General features: G+C 37.1%; 1 protein-coding gene across 1 annotated transcript; it reads right to left on the bottom strand.

The window, feature by feature from the left end:
* Positions 1 to 2,844: 2,844 nt before the first annotated feature.
* Positions 2,845 to 6,304, bottom strand: LOC116198455. Its single transcript, XM_031528602.1, has 4 exons — positions 5,589 to 6,304; positions 4,787 to 5,218; positions 3,961 to 4,273; positions 2,845 to 3,602 (listed from the first exon to the last, which is right to left on the bottom strand). The coding sequence occupies exons 1-4, from the start codon at positions 6,069 to 6,071 to the stop codon at positions 3,460 to 3,462; spliced, it is 1,371 nt and encodes a 456-aa protein (XP_031384462.1). The 5' UTR covers positions 6,072 to 6,304; the 3' UTR covers positions 2,845 to 3,459.
* Between the last annotated feature and the right edge of the window lie 7,657 nt (positions 6,305 to 13,961).

Below are 13,961 nucleotides of genomic sequence, written 5' to 3'. Positions count from 1 at the left end.
TTTCTTTTATTTTTTTCCCCTTCTTTGTATAATTTAAATTTTTTTACTTTATTTATCAATTATTTGACTTTCAACTTAATTTATACTTCAATATTTTATTTTATTTCAACTTTACAATTATTTATTTACAATGATGAATATTTATTTCACAGTAAATATTTACTTAAAATAACATTTTTAAAATTAAATGTTTATCTTTACTACATTTTCCTTACAAAATAAACAACTATTTTTTAGTTAACAAATATATTTTACAATATTTAAATATTTCTTTCACATCATTTAATTTTTTTTACAATATATTATGATATTAATTAATTTATTTTTCAATTACTTTTATATTTATATTACTATTATTTTGTATTTTATATTATAGGGTAAATTGCACTGGTGGTTCAAAATGTTTTACAAATATTTCATTATGGTTCAAAAAGATTTTTTCGCTACATGATAATACAAAATATTTCAAAATTATTTTATGATGGTACAAACCGTCAATTTGCCCTAATGCAGTTAACATTTTGTTGACGTGACGCGTCTTATGTGTCACTTTTGTTACGTGGAACCAATCATAGTGCGCCACGTCATTTAAGAGAAAATAAAATTTTAAAAAGTTCAAAAAAATAATTAAAAAATACAAAAAAGAGTAAAGTTTTGAAAAAAATAAAAAAAATATTTTAAAATATTGAAAATTTTAAAATTATTTTTTAAAAAAATTAATTTTTTAATTTTTTTTAAAAAATACAAAAAATAATAAAAAATACAAAAAAGGAGTAAAAATATAGAAAAAAATAAAAATTATTTTAAAATAATTAAAATTTTTTTTAATTTTTTTTAAAATTTTTAAAAATAATTTTAAATTTTATAAAAAAATTTAAAATTAAAATTATTTTAAATTTAATATTAAAATTATTTTAAATTTAAATAATAAAAATTATTTTAAATTTTAAATTAAAAGTTTAAAATTATAAAATTTTTATAATTATTTTAAATTTTTCGGCCACGTCAGCGTCGGCTTGATGGCGTCAAGCTTGAGTTGACGGTTTGTACCATCATTAAACAACTTTGAAATATTTTGTACCATCATGTAGCGAAAAAAACTTTTTGGATCATAATAAAACATTTGTAAAATATTTTGGACCACCAATACAATTTACCCTATATTATAAGAAGATCAACTTTATAATTTTATTTTATTTTTATGTTAGAAAAGAAACATTGTTTTAGATATTTTATTTTATTTTATAAAACATCTAACTTTTCAAAAAAAAATTATAATTTAAATTTTTTTTTATTTTCAATCTTATTTACAATTATTTTATCTGAACTTTATTTCAAATATTTATTCCAATTACAAGTTATTTAATCAACAAAATCAATCATATGAAATAATAAATGCTCACGAGCTGAAGTACAACCATATTAAAAAAAATAGTTGAAGCAAAAATTATAGCTCGGTGGCACTAATATATAACCGGCATATATCATTTTTATAGAACATATTATTTTAAGCAAATTACAATTTCAAGTAGAACCAATTTTTAAAGTGAAGGTTTATCTTGTAATGATCATAATAGCGCGGACTACTCAAGATATAGTATGAGCCATAAATTATTGTGAAAAAATGTCTAATAGACACAAAGTCACGATAATATAGTGACCTTAATCAGTTCTATTTATTTGAATAACTATATCATGTATAAAGTGACATAATTTTCCGGGATAATAATGTTATCATTTTATATTTCTTAGAACAAATAAAGCAAAATAATAACGAATACAATAGGTCAAATTATTTTCCACTCAAGAAGTTGGTTCGAGCAAATTATACAACTAATTAAAACCTATTATTATGGAGAAGGTTCTAGAGTGATCTTATCACTCTTACAGCGATTGCAATGTTAACAATATGCTTCCAAAGTAGTAGGCCCAGTAATGACATAATTCTAACATATAAATTTTCTTTAAAATGACCATTTTTCTTTAGTTCATGGCGTGAACCATCTTAAAAATTTATTTAATCAAATATGGGTGTGAAATATAGTCCTCTTTCTAAATACGGATTGAACTATCATGTATAAAAAATTGTAATTAATTACAATATTTGTTTGAACTAACTCTCGTGTGCAAACTAATTCGACCCATGTAATTCTTTATTATTATACTTTATTTTTAAGTAGAGGGGTGGTGGGGGTCCCGATCTGCCTCCCGTCTCTCTTCGAGAGAAGAGGGGAGGCACGATTTTTGGGACAGTTGAGCTCGACGCCAGCCACCACTCTCCCAAGTGAGGTCGCAGGCGACTTTTGGGTCCACCGGCGACTTTACCGGGGGCGGTGGTGGCTAGCGTTTGAGCCCCCACCGCCCCTCTCTGGCTTCAACCCAAAAAGAAAATGGCAGTTTTGGAAAATTTGAAATAGAGGTAGAGGTATTTTCATCTTTTCGAGCAAAATACTATCACAATCCACCCTTAACCCACTCCTATCTGGGATACTCTATATCTTGACCATCATGGCCTTAGAGAAATGTTTAGTTAATTTCAACAATAAAGCTGAAAAATACGAATGTGCCGGGTTAGAATTTCAAAACCTTGCACTTGCTTCTTCTGGACTCCTGATTCCTCTATGGGTTAAAGCATCCATAATTGCTTGGCATTTAGAAACATGAGCAGGACCATCAACAATGCCATTTCCTCCTCGAATCACCCTTTTGCCGCCAAAGTTTACAAGATTTAGAGTACCAAACTCTAAATTCGGCTGTTTGCCGAGCATTGATAATTACCGGAATTTGATGTTATGTCCATGGGTCCATGTAACAAATCAAATCCAGGAAATTAGTGTGGAGTAATGAATGAGAACCCGCTTCTAACTGGCTGATCCATTGAAACTTCTAAGACATGCCACAACTTGGCTGTAATTCAATTGGAATTCGACTTTTTACAGAAGTGCGTAAAGCTCCTCCAACAAATTGAATAATAGTTGCCCGAAAAGGACTTCACTAAATCATTTTTCTATTTCAATGATTTCAATTCACAACTTCCAGACTTGAACTCCAGGCTACATCCGGAAGGGAAAGCAAGATGATAAAACAGATACCGTACCTTGCTACATCTGGAACTGGAAGGGAAAGTGAGATGATAAAACAGATCGCCACTTCAGATCCAACTTGCGAGAGGCAGTGATACAGCGACAAAAAAATTCTCCCTAGCTTGTTCATGAAATGCATATTCTAGCTTGTGCTGTGGAGCGTCCAGGAATCAGGGAGAGTCTGTTCATGTTGCAAATTTAGCATCGTCTAGTGAATCTTTTGGCTGCTGCGGGTGTCAGGGAACTAAGCCCAGGCGAGAGCTCAACAAGCCCATATTTACATTCGGTGAAGACTCAAGCACCCAGCAGTGGTATGTCTCTGGTTGATGGAAGAATGCTGTAGTGAACTGTAATCGACTGTGCGAGTCTTTAGTGTTCACGATGAGGAGAAAACAATAGTCTTCCCGAGCACAAAAGTGACCAAGGAGAGTTCGATGAAGAAGATAGTGGTGAGGAGGGCCCTGTCCACCATCCAACCGAATATCGTGATCCCCCCTGGATTTGTCTGTAAATAACACACTGCAAGGCCAAGAACAAAGAAACCGAGTGCTGTGTCAGCATAATAGTAAGAAACAGTTCGGTTTAGTATAGTTTTTAATCGGTTTCTTACATGATTATCATTAACAAAGACAATTTTATTAGGACCAATCAAAGCTATAGACCGGTGAAAATATTAAAGAGTATTGAGGGGGCTGATGAAAGCCCCTTAAGTTGATCTACCAAGGATTGGATCAACCCTGACCCCCTTACAAGTTGTAGACCAATTTATGAAGAGCAGTATGTATTTAGCCATTGAAATAATTCAGGGATAGGCATTCGAAAACAAATCAATAGCATGATTACATATTATAGAACTTGAGGGAGTTCAATTTCATACCGAAAGCTTGCCGCTTGTGATACGTGGACATGTAAGAAGCGAGTTGTGAGCTGGTGGGGATTGAGATGTATTCCAACGATTCCAGGTCACTTTCTGAGTAATCTATATGCAGTGAGCTTAAGGGACATGGAGGCTCGGAGTTGCCAACGTTGCTCTGAGGTCTTGGTGCTGATCCGTCTGTCGATGAGGACCCGCATGTCATTAATGCGTGCCATCTGCTTGCAAGTACGGCGATGCCCTGTGCCCTGCTTGATATCTTTGTGGCTGCATGCAAGCATAGTATAATTCCGACTACTTGTACGATGGCAGAGACCTGAAAGGGTTGGAAAAGTAAATGTTGAAAATGAGACTTCAACAAACAGATCTTGCAAACGTAAAAGCACCAGTGATTCCAAGGCCTGTTCAGTTCTGGAAAACAAAGAGATTTTCCCTGATCCCATTCCGTAAAATGACTCGTCGCATATTGTGCCTTATGTATTCTTCTCATAAAACTGAAACACTCTTCATTTGGAAAGCACTCTCATTCTGTTCTGTTTTCCTGCTCTTCAAGAACCCAGAAAATAACGTACTGAGAGCTGAAACTGCACTTTTTGGAAGATTACTTTCGATTCAAAAGCATGGAAACTTGCGTTTGTTTTCCGAAGAGCTTGAAAGAAGCTGATGAACCAAGATGCATTTTTCATGCTAGAAACTATAAACTCATCTCCAAAAAGGAAAAACATACAGCTTAGAGAATTAGAGAACAGGAGAGGTCAATCTATGGTATATGGCTACTTACAAATCATCCACACACATATGACATCGACAAACTATGCAACAGACTCACCGCGAAGTCGCCAGAATTTATGAGTGTGATGAGTCCACTGCAAGCCGTTGTTTGCAACAGAGTAACAAACTGACTGGCAGTCACAATGAAAAACTGGAGGAGGAGGAAGATCCTGAATCTATGGCTTATCTTAGACAGGTAATAGCGAAGACGGATGTGTTCTTCAATGAGAAGCAAGACATCGCTCTCCCTCTCCAAGAGCTTCCCATAGTCGTCTAAATGTATAACTTGGAGGTTGCACACCAAGTGGAACAGAATGCTAGCCGAGAGAAAGATCGTGCTGACATAAGCCCACGAGATTATCATGGCGAGCAATATGTAAACAGACAGCCACCATGACTCTTGATATGTGTACACGATCCGCACTATCTCGCGCGCAGTCTTGAGGAGGACACACGGCAGCGCCCAGATAACCAGCAAGCGCACAGAGCCCTGGCCCAATTTCAGATACACAATAGATTGATTCAGGACTCATCACTTTTTCTTGCCCTTTTAATGCATTAACTATACATGGCATAAGATTCCTAAAGGCAAACAGAGAAAATGAATTCACATAAACTAATGCATCTAAAGCTTCAATTCTACGAACTAAATGGCGAATAAACCGATGACATCCAAATAAAGCTTAGAGCCAGAGCCCTAGAAGCTGCAGCTTCTGTGCTCTTACTGGGTTGACTAACTTTCTATTTACCAAACAGCAGATTCGGTATCGCCCTGAATGAACGTCAGGTTCGAGTTCGCCATAGAAACCGGCCAGATCGCTACTTTCGAATCAATGGAAGAACACGGGAAAATTACTGACCTTGATCTGCGTAATGTACTGGTCGCGGAACCGGGACATCTGCCCGCTGTACCGATCAACGAAGAGGAACTTCCTAAGCCCAAACTTCCTCAGATTATGCGACAGGCAGAGCAGAGAGACCGCCGCAAGGCTGGCCTGCGACGCCACAATGTCGAGCTCGAACTTCTTGACCTGGTACTCCTGGCAGTCGGAGCAATCCGACAGCTCGACGACGATGACCGGCAGCACGACCCCGACGAGCAGAAAGGCTGTCCAGCTGAGCACGAACCCGAGCACCGTCGATTGGTTGAAGCCGAGGAACGACAGGAAGGTCTCGAGCTTCTGTAGGGTCTGGTCTAGCTGGCAGTCTCCCTCTTCCCAGCTTCGGTCTACTCCCTGCCGCTGCTGTTGGTAGTCGTGGTTGAGGTTGTTCTGGGGGCCCGAGGGAGGGACGAGGAAGGGAGACTCTAAGGACGGCGGCGGCGCTGGGTTGTGGTCCGCCATTAATGAAGGGGGTCCGAGCTCCGATTCTAGCTTATTATTGGGCGTGAAGTCAAATTATGAAAGAGACCCAGGTGAGATTTCTGTCGGGTTTCTTCCTTCAATGACTTGTCCAGGAATTTCTCGTTGCGTGTTCTTGAACTTTGGTTGATCTTTTGACACGTTGGTGGGTCCTGGCTGGTCCAGCGCCTGTCTCGTCCTCCTTCTGCAACTTTCTGCAGAGTAATCGGCAATCAATCGGTTCGGCAAAGAAAGACGCCGCAATAACCAAAAAAAAAAAAACCCACTCTTGCTTTATCTCTCTTTAATAATATAATAATATACGAGGAAGTTGTCGAGAATGGCATGGCCATCGCCATTGTTGAAATTGCAAGCATCCGCCATTGTTAATGATTGATGAAACAAGGATCATGATTATAGGGATCATGTTAATGAGTTTTGTTTTTTTTTAATCTTTTAATTTCCTCGTGAACTCTCTCTCGTCTGCTTCTTTGCATGGTGGATTTGGTAATTAACAAAAGGAAAGGATGAGAGAGACAAATTGCTGCACATGCTGTGCTGATGCTAAAGCTTTTGGTATGGTCGAATTTATTGACAGTTCATTACCCTTTCAAAAAATTAAGGAGTAAATGACTTGTTTTTGAACTCGGATCGGTCACGGATTTGTGCCTTCTAGAGACACTCAATGCGAATAAATGGATAGTGTACGTGGAGAATCATTATACATGGCGGTTTGGTTCTACGATCGGATAATATTGAGAAGGCAGACAGATAGCGTAATACTACGAGGCCATGCTTGGACGTCAAGAAATGATAGGAAATAAGAGAAGGAAAGGATGAGATTATTAATATTAAAGTCGACGGAGGTACTGAACCCTGTAGCAACTTCGTATGGGCGGAGGTCGCAGGCGGGGAAGCCCCACTCGAGTTCCCCCCATTTCCTTGATCTGAGGCTTCAAAAAAAGGAAACGAGGAGCAGCTTGGGTGGGGCTCCTCTACCGCAACCTCCTCCCAAGGTGAGGTCGCCAGAGAGTACCACCAGAGCTCCCCTATGGTTGTCTTTTTCTTTTTAAAAGTATAATTATTTAAAAAAGATAATAAACTCTAACACTATATCTTTTTGGGTCTAATGGATTTTTTTTACTAATTTTTCTGTCAACGCTAAGTCACGTAGGCCGCTACATAGCATTTATGTTAGTCATATCTAACGTCAGACCTTTGGACTCATATTGAACTTCACGTACCATATTGTGAGCAAAATTATTTTTTATACCAAAGTGACGGCAACATATAACTTCATGTACCAAATTGATAATTTACTCTTTAAGTTAAAGATACGAGCTATCATTTTGATATTAATGTCAGCATGATGTCAACTTTTTTTTATTGTTAGGGCCTCAAATTGCGGCCGCCCACCCCCCAATTGGAGTCTTCTATGATGATGGAGTTCGCCGGTGACCCCAATTGGGAGCTAGAGGCTGTAGATGAGACTCCCATCGCCGACCCCCTCTTTCATTATTTTTTCAAATTTACTTTTTTATAAAAAAATTCGGGTGTGAAAGCCTCATTAGAGGCCATAATGGCCCCTATAAGGTCGCCAACTACCCCGGTTGGGGGTGATGACTAGAAATTCCCATTTAAATTATATAAAAAAAAGTTAGCGCGTGTTAATATTGATATTTTTTTAGATAATTGACTAAAAAAAATCAAAGAATTTTTAAAAAAGGGCCATATGTATTTTTATTTCTTTTTTGTTAATTCATTTGTGGGTATAATTTACAAGAAAAATCTGAGACGTGGAGGATGGCCATGGTTTCCTTTCCCATCTTTTAAAATTGTGATGTGATAAAATAGATTCCCCCTTATATGGCCTTTTGACATCACATCAACGGTGGAGCTCGACCTAGTGATTAATGTACACCCAAATTTGCACTGAGATCCGAGTTCGAATTCCCCTGGGACCACTGGAGCGCCTTTGGCGTAATTACTCACTCCGTGTGCCTCCGAAGGTTCACAGAACTTCAGAGATTAGTTAGGCGAAGGTCGGACGCTCCTGGTCAGGAAAAAAAAAAGACATCACATCAGTGGTCCAACTTTCAAGTTCCAATTCCGACCACAGGGGACAGTTTGATAGATTTATCAAATATAATTCTCGACTGTCCCAAATATTATGTTGTAATGTGGTGTGATGTTTAGGCATATCCATTACCCATGATGGAAGCAAAGGGGACATGTCCTCCTCCAACTTTATTACTGCTTTAGGTATATATAAATATAAACATAGATTATATGGATAGATAGGAAGCAAAAAAGGCCCTATCTAGATTCTATGGAAGTGGCAAGTCGGGCATCTACATGACAACAGCGTGGTCATCGGTGTAGTCGGAACCGCCACACGTATATTTAATGTCCATCTCTCACTTGGTTAACATAATTACCATAAATGTGCTTACTAATTTTATGATTCAAAACAAATTAGTATATGAAAATATTGCACGTTTCCGTCCAAGGCTGATCCTAATATATTGACTTCATAAATTCTTACATAGACTTGCTCATTGATAGCCACACAAAGCGCGACTATATTTTCTGGTTTGTTTCGATCATGACAAATGGATTTTACATCATATATCCTTTTCTCCATTTGTGGCCTATGGTTTTGTGATAAGGGCCCTTATTTTTCTCGTGTTCTCTCTTTAATTCAAGTCAATGAATTCTCACCTAAAAACTCTAAGTTAAAAAGATAAGTATTCGGCTTCAGTATTGCGAATGGAGAAAATTCATAATTGGAAGAATTTTATCTCCTTAATGAATCGATCCATCTCAAACTGGACTAATCAAGGCTATATAATTTTTGGACATTAGGTGCACAACGAATAAAAAGGACATGCACAACCAATCAATTCAACAATTAATACTTACGCAATAAATAAAGTGGACGATAAAATAAGTACCCGGTGGGACTCCGGCCCATATTTTATGTTTGAATTATCGATCTAAAGTATATTTTTGTTGAATTAATACGCGGTCATAATTTATTATCGAAGTACAAGATAAAGAGCAAATGCCCATATGTGTGAGGTTTTGAGATATCATAACCACGCGAGTAGTAATTCGTTCTCAAGTACAAGCCCAAGAGTAAATGTCCACTTATATGTGAGATACAACCATCTAATTCAACCGTCCCCTCTCACGCGGGGGAATTAGTTTCAAAAGGCTCATAACATGGAATTAATCAAAGGAAAAGCAAACCCGTACAGGGCATATATTAAATTTGTGCTTTGATATAATTTGTATTTTGAAATGGCACGATGGTTAAATGTAAAGAGTATACTTTATTGAACACGACGTAATGTAATTATTTATTACTCATTATCGTGTGCGTAAAGTATTACCAAATAAGTCGATTTCCCATGACACAAAAAAGGTCAAGATAATTGGTTAATTCACAAGCAACAAGTGATTACACCTTCGACCACTCACTCCCAAACCCAATCACGTAAACACAAAGGCAACACTCAATAGGCCATCAGCCGCCATAATTCATGTGCTTTAATAATACTTCCTTCCCCCATCATCCACTAGGTTGGGTGCGTCTTCTTGGATTGGATTTTGGCAAAAGTTTGCCTTGCCCTTTCTGCGTGTGTTGTTTTCTCAGTCTTCACATGTCGCATTCGAGAAAATGGCAACTTAATCTATTGGAAAATTGTGTCCTCTCTTGGTATTTCTTCCGTAGCTTTCTCGGACTATGATGGAAGGTTCATAAGTTCGGCCAATGATAAATTAAAGGATATATCCTCTCGGTACAGTTAAAATAGTTATCTCGAGTCATAATCGAGTAAGAGATTGAGGGAGAAGGCCTGAAAAATTAAAGAAAAGTTCTACTGATAAAAGTTGGATCCGGAATTTCATAATTTCAAAGCGTGCGTTGCGAACTGATTACCTCATAAATTCGAATAGTAAGGACCATGGCCCATTTTCTTTTTCCTTTTCTTTTAGCGGATGAATTTTAAGATAAAATCATATGCTCATTTCATGATAGTTCTGTTGCATGCGATTGATCTCATAAAAATGTCGTCAACTTGGGCAATTTCATAGTCAATTGCTCATAATTAAGGCTAAAAACGTTACCTTAATAAATTCAAACTCTTTCCCTTGTTTGAAATACTAGATTATATATAACCGAAAAGAAATACTAGATTGTACCTTTTTTATTTGGATAATACACTAGACGACAAGTTATATGACAAATCATAATATTACAGGCAATGATTCTGCTGCTATTCATCAATCGAAGCAGAACCAACCCAACGATCAAGGAAAGGATGCCCCTCGGGGCATCTAAGAATGATTCGAGCTGTATGAAGGGAAGCTCTCACGCACACTCTTGCTATTACTTTGCAAACCATATGTTCCCAATCAGCTGAATTATAGTATTCTATATAATGCTGTGAAAAACTCGATTAATATTGTAATTTTTAGGATTTTAGGATTTTACGTTTTTATTTTCAGTGGAAACTTGTCATAAATACGAATTGTTTCAATAAAATCAGTAGAAATTCGATTCTAGTGAGTCAAATATTAAACTTATTTATTGTTACTTTCGCTCCAATTTAAGGGGATTGATTGACCTTTTAGCTCTTACCACTTAGAGAAATGGAGAATTAATTTATAATTTCTTGTACTTTCACTTTTTGTTCGAAATTGACGTTCAGAAATTATAACAAGAATAAAATATTTAATTTGGTTCGTAGGATATTAGAAGGAACGTAAAATTATACTCAATTTTACCTCAAACAAGGTTATAGTTAATGAAAATATGTATAGAAGTATTTTCAAACCCTATATTCATTATCCATAGAAACTTACGATTCTACTATTCAATTTAACATATCGTTTTTGTGGACTCTCCACTGTTTTTACTTATAAACTCGAATTTGACAGCGTTGGTTTTATACAAATATTTTTTCCTGTAATTTATATAGAACTTGTTTTGCGTAGAATCATGCAATCCAACTTTCGGCACACGCGCTTGGTGAATCTCTTACGAGATCAGGATTGCCAGGCGTGCCAGGGCGCAGTCCCAAGGATTGGCAGCAAAACCACTAACTGACCTCACTGTGCTAGAGCGTAGCTCCACGGTTCGGAAGTTCGTAGATCTAGTCGGCAATTGGTTTTAGGAGAGATATTGCTGGAGTGGTTGATGATGATGGTCATACGATTTTGTGGGCCGATGATTTGGCCGCTAAGGTTCTCCCCAAATACGAGTGAGTGCTAACAATAGGATGACGTCGAGAGACGGCTAGAAGCCGATCTTGAATCTAGCAGCTCACGGCCGGGATTAGTTCGTGGGAGAGTTGTGTGGCTTCGCGGCGGAATTAGCCGGAAGTAGAATGAAGCGCTGAGTCTGGCTAGATTACTCGAAAAGGATGAGTTGAGACCAAAATCTTAGCTCATGGAAATTTCCTTGATCGAGAACCATGTCGGGTAGAAGGATATGCCGACGGATCCGCGGTATTGCCTCGGAAGGCTATTGTATGATATTGAAAAGGTGCATGAAAAGATAAAATATTGAAGTGCGGTGCGATAAAGTAAAGATAAAGACAAAAGTGCGAAACGTAGAGCCGTTTTGTGATTGATGTCGAGAGAGTTTATAATAATAGACAGGCGCGACTTAAATAGAATAACACGTGAGTGTTGCCCGAGACTAGGAAAATAGGAAATAACCTAGCAAACTAAGTAATTAGCTAATTAAAAGAAATCCTAGGACTACGTGAGAAATATTATCCACTTACTAACTAGAGAAAGAAATAACGTATAAATTGGAGCATAATCTCCTATAAGACATGAAATAAGTAAGGCAAACAAAATGGGGACATGGGCAATACGTCCAAATCTTCTCCATCAATGCAATCTTCCATATATATTGCCATGTATATCTTTATTGCATGAAAACCGTAATCTCCGCGAAAGTCAACCCTCTTTTCCTTGGCTGGGGGTATCCTCTACATGGAAAATAAAAGAAATTTTCCAAGTTGGAGAAATCTTCTTAACATTTCCAGAATTGTTGCCGAATTGAAGAACGGCCATATTCGTCCTCGCCTTTACTTGTATGCAATCCCATAATTTCCATCCTTGAGCCACCCACCCATTTCACGGTGGTTCGGGTCGGGTATTGTCGCTTATTTGGATTGGGCTTGTATTTTAATTGTGGGCTATTCTCCTCGCATAGGCCGATCTCGTGGGTCTTATACGCCTAATCTCGTATTTACCGCGAAGTGCAGAAAATGAGTATAAACAGAACTTTCAAAAAAAAAGAAAAAAGAAAAGCTTTAATTTGTTATTGCCCTTTCGTTCCGGCCTTGCCAACTACACCCAATTTGGTTGGGCCAGGAGTAAGTAGTTCCTTGCATTTCCCTGGTGTCGTCCCTTACTATCCGTACTAACTATTTCGGGCCCAAAAAAAATAAAAATAAAAATAAATTAGGCTCCTAGAACAATCTATCAATATTTTTGAAGATGTGGCATATGATTAAAATGCGAGTCAATTGATCTTTCTCAGCGTAATGCCACATTCAGGTCTGATTCGATAAAAATCCCTTTAACTATTAAGAAGGCCCGTTCGGAATGTACCAAACTTCCATTTGCTCGAAATCAAGACGTTGGAAGCTTGCAATTAGATTTACCTAACCTACTTCTCTTTGGTTTTATGGTGATCGACGGCGTTGATTAATCGGTAAAAGAATCGGATCATTCATGGAAATAATTAACCAAGGATATCAGAACTTTTGGAGACGTTAATGATATATTGCTTACGATGAGAAGAAAAAACATTCAGTAGGGATGAATACAATAGGATCGGACCTAGTACGTACCTATCATACTAGTTGATAGTTGATAGCTGATAGGATTGTCACCTAGTAGGTACCTATCATAAGGTTAGGATTTAGACATATTTCAATTTAAAATGGGAAAATAAAACTTTATTACGGACTCTACCTCAGAAGATAAAATCGACAACTTCAATTACTCCGGAACACATGTATAATACATAACACGTTATCACGTCACTTCAAAGACTTGAATGATTTGGCTAGGTGTTGGAGGTATTGAATTGGTGCTCCCGAACATGGGGGTGTGGCCTAAACTTCAATAAAGCCTAAAAGGATGTCATGAACATATCTAGGGTAACCTGGCTAAGTTAGGAACGCATTGGTGGAATTAATGATCTCAATCAATCGATCCCTAACTTAAGCATCAAATAATTTTCATCCAAATTAGTGACGCATCGGATTAACAAAACCATGATGATTTTTTTTTCTTTGGTGAAAAAATCATGAGGTATTTCATTATTGTAATATTAAAAAGGAAACATAGCATTACACATCGCTTACGAGGAGACTTACTATACATAAATGTGTGATTCCATTATAGTTTATTAAATATAAGGTGAACTCCACTTTTTTTTTAATGAGCATGAATATAAGGTGAACTTAAACATAAGGTGGATGCCACTTATGTAGAAATAAGAACCTTATCGTAAATATTAGAATTATCAAGAGTATGAATTAAGGAAGAAATTTATCATGTCAGATATATTAATGGAAAATTATCATGTCTCTTAAAGTAGCGAGGCCAGAAGCCTAGAAAGGTACCCAAAAAAAGAAAAGAAAAGAAAAGAAAAAGAAAACAAAATGGCTGAGATGGAAGTCCCAGTAGAATCGCTTAAGAGAGACGCTCGGATATTGCTCGGAGAATATTGAGAGAATCTCGAGCCCACCTTTAGTTGTAATTAATGACTTATTGCCTACGATGAGATGAAAAAAACATTCAATAAGGATGCATACGATAGGATCGGAGCTAGTAGGTACCTATCATACTAGTTGATAATTG

Source organism: Punica granatum, chromosome 3 (genome assembly GCF_007655135.1).
Source record: "Punica granatum isolate Tunisia-2019 chromosome 3, ASM765513v2, whole genome shotgun sequence".
NCBI classification, from domain to species: Eukaryota; Viridiplantae; Streptophyta; class Magnoliopsida; order Myrtales; family Lythraceae; genus Punica; species Punica granatum.
Note: the sequence above shows the minus strand (reverse complement) of the source record. Positions and strands in the feature narration are given on the sequence as shown.